This window comes from Aplysia californica, unplaced genomic scaffold (genome assembly GCF_000002075.1).
Source record: "Aplysia californica isolate F4 #8 unplaced genomic scaffold, AplCal3.0 scaffold00893, whole genome shotgun sequence".
Lineage (NCBI taxonomy): Eukaryota > Metazoa > Mollusca > Gastropoda > Aplysiida > Aplysiidae > Aplysia > Aplysia californica.
The window spans coordinates 259,782-261,335 of record NW_004798163.1 but is presented as its reverse complement, the minus strand read 5'-3'; the positions used below and the strand labels follow the sequence as shown (position 1 = coordinate 261,335).

Here is a 1,554-nt window from a genome sequence, read left to right as displayed (position 1 = left end):
TGGCTCGGTCGAGTCCCTTTGTCACCATGACGACAGTAGATCAGCTTTGACATTAGATCAGTTTTGAGCCATTATTTCTAAAATCATCATTGCTCTCAGGTCAATGACTTACATCTATAATCCTTGAATCTCTATCTGTAACAGTTACTTGTTATACTAAGTGTGCACGTAATACACTATTGGACACTATCATAAGCACTTTTTTCTCCTAGTGAGATGGCGACAGTCTCTTAGAAATGGGCGTAGAATTTTTTTAAAAACACCAACAAATAATAATAACAATAAAAACCCTCACATTTTTGTGTTTTTTCTTGTGGCAGCGCGTCCAAGTACGCGGCCTTGGGCTTCTGCGAGTCGCTGAGGGAGGAACTGGTTCTGGCCGGCCACAAAGGTATCCACGTCTCTGCCCTGTGCCCGTACTTCGTCACCACAGGGCTGGTGCAGAAGTTTGAGGACAAGTACGTACCACGCCGCTTCTCTTCCTCTCTTCCACGCTTACTTCACTTGACTTTTACTTTTCTGATCCAGCGGCCGTCTGGGTTCTAACCCTTCGGCCTGTCGATATGGCAAAGAAGTTACAGGTTTTTATCAGCTGTGTTTTGTCGCTGTATAGAGTATTTCCGATGTCTGGGGAGGCAGGTAGGTAGGTAGGTGCTACGCAGGTCACAAAGTGCTGGGCAGTTAAAGAGGTGGTGTGGTACTGTTTTCTCCTGGCAGTCGCACAGCGGGCAGTCGGGTGGGGTATCCTTGCGGATCCTATTGAGGTAGTAATTCAGGGGGATGGGTTGTGCTTTTCAACATTTAAAATTTGAATTTCAGTCCAATAATTCCATGATCCATGATTAATGTATGTGCCACAGATTCTACAGAATAAGACAAATTTTCCAACTTTTGGACTTAACACATCCGAACAGTTGACCAACGTAATATAAAAGTTGCTGTACACTTCTGACAGTTACTGGTTACTTGTGACGGTCAACTTGTGACAATTGCTTTGTACATCTTATCACACACCATATCTCACAAAAACAGAATGTGATGCATGCTAAAAGTATCTGTAGTACAAGTTATGCATAATAAATAAGTTTCCCTTTTTTTCCTATAGTACATGCCTGTCAGCAGTGTCATGTAACTGAAAGATCAGAATAATGTGTGGATGTAATGAGCATAATTATAGGCAGCAAGGAGGAGGGGATAAATAACCTCCACAGGGTCGATGGACGCGGATTCCTAGGTCAGCGAGGACCTGGTGGGGTAATGGCGCCTGAAGTGGATAGATGTTTCTAGAATTTGAAAAATGAAAAAGGAAAATGTGCCAGGACTGGTTTTAATACAGGAATGTCAGCGCTGTGTGCTGGGGCTTTTTACAGAGCCGGGGGTCTTGTGGACTGAGGCTTCTGGGGTTTTATGTAATAGGTCGGCTTATAGCTATAGATATAGATGTAATAGATGTAATAGATAGACATATAGCTATAGATATAGATGTAATAGATGTAATAGATAGACATATAGCTATAGATATAGATGTAATAGATGTAATAGATAGACATATAG

General features: G+C 42.1%; 1 protein-coding gene across 1 annotated transcript in view; it reads left to right on the top strand.

Annotated features, from left to right (window-relative positions):
* The window catches only part of LOC101854368 (17-beta-hydroxysteroid dehydrogenase 13), a gene marked incomplete in the record, with an annotated part of 11,827 nt that overhangs the window by 7,225 nt on the left and 3,048 nt on the right, over positions 1-1,554 (top strand). The window contains 1 exon segment of the mRNA XM_013089201.2: positions 321-458. Within this exon segment, the coding sequence (XP_012944655.1) occupies positions 321-458 (138 nt within the window).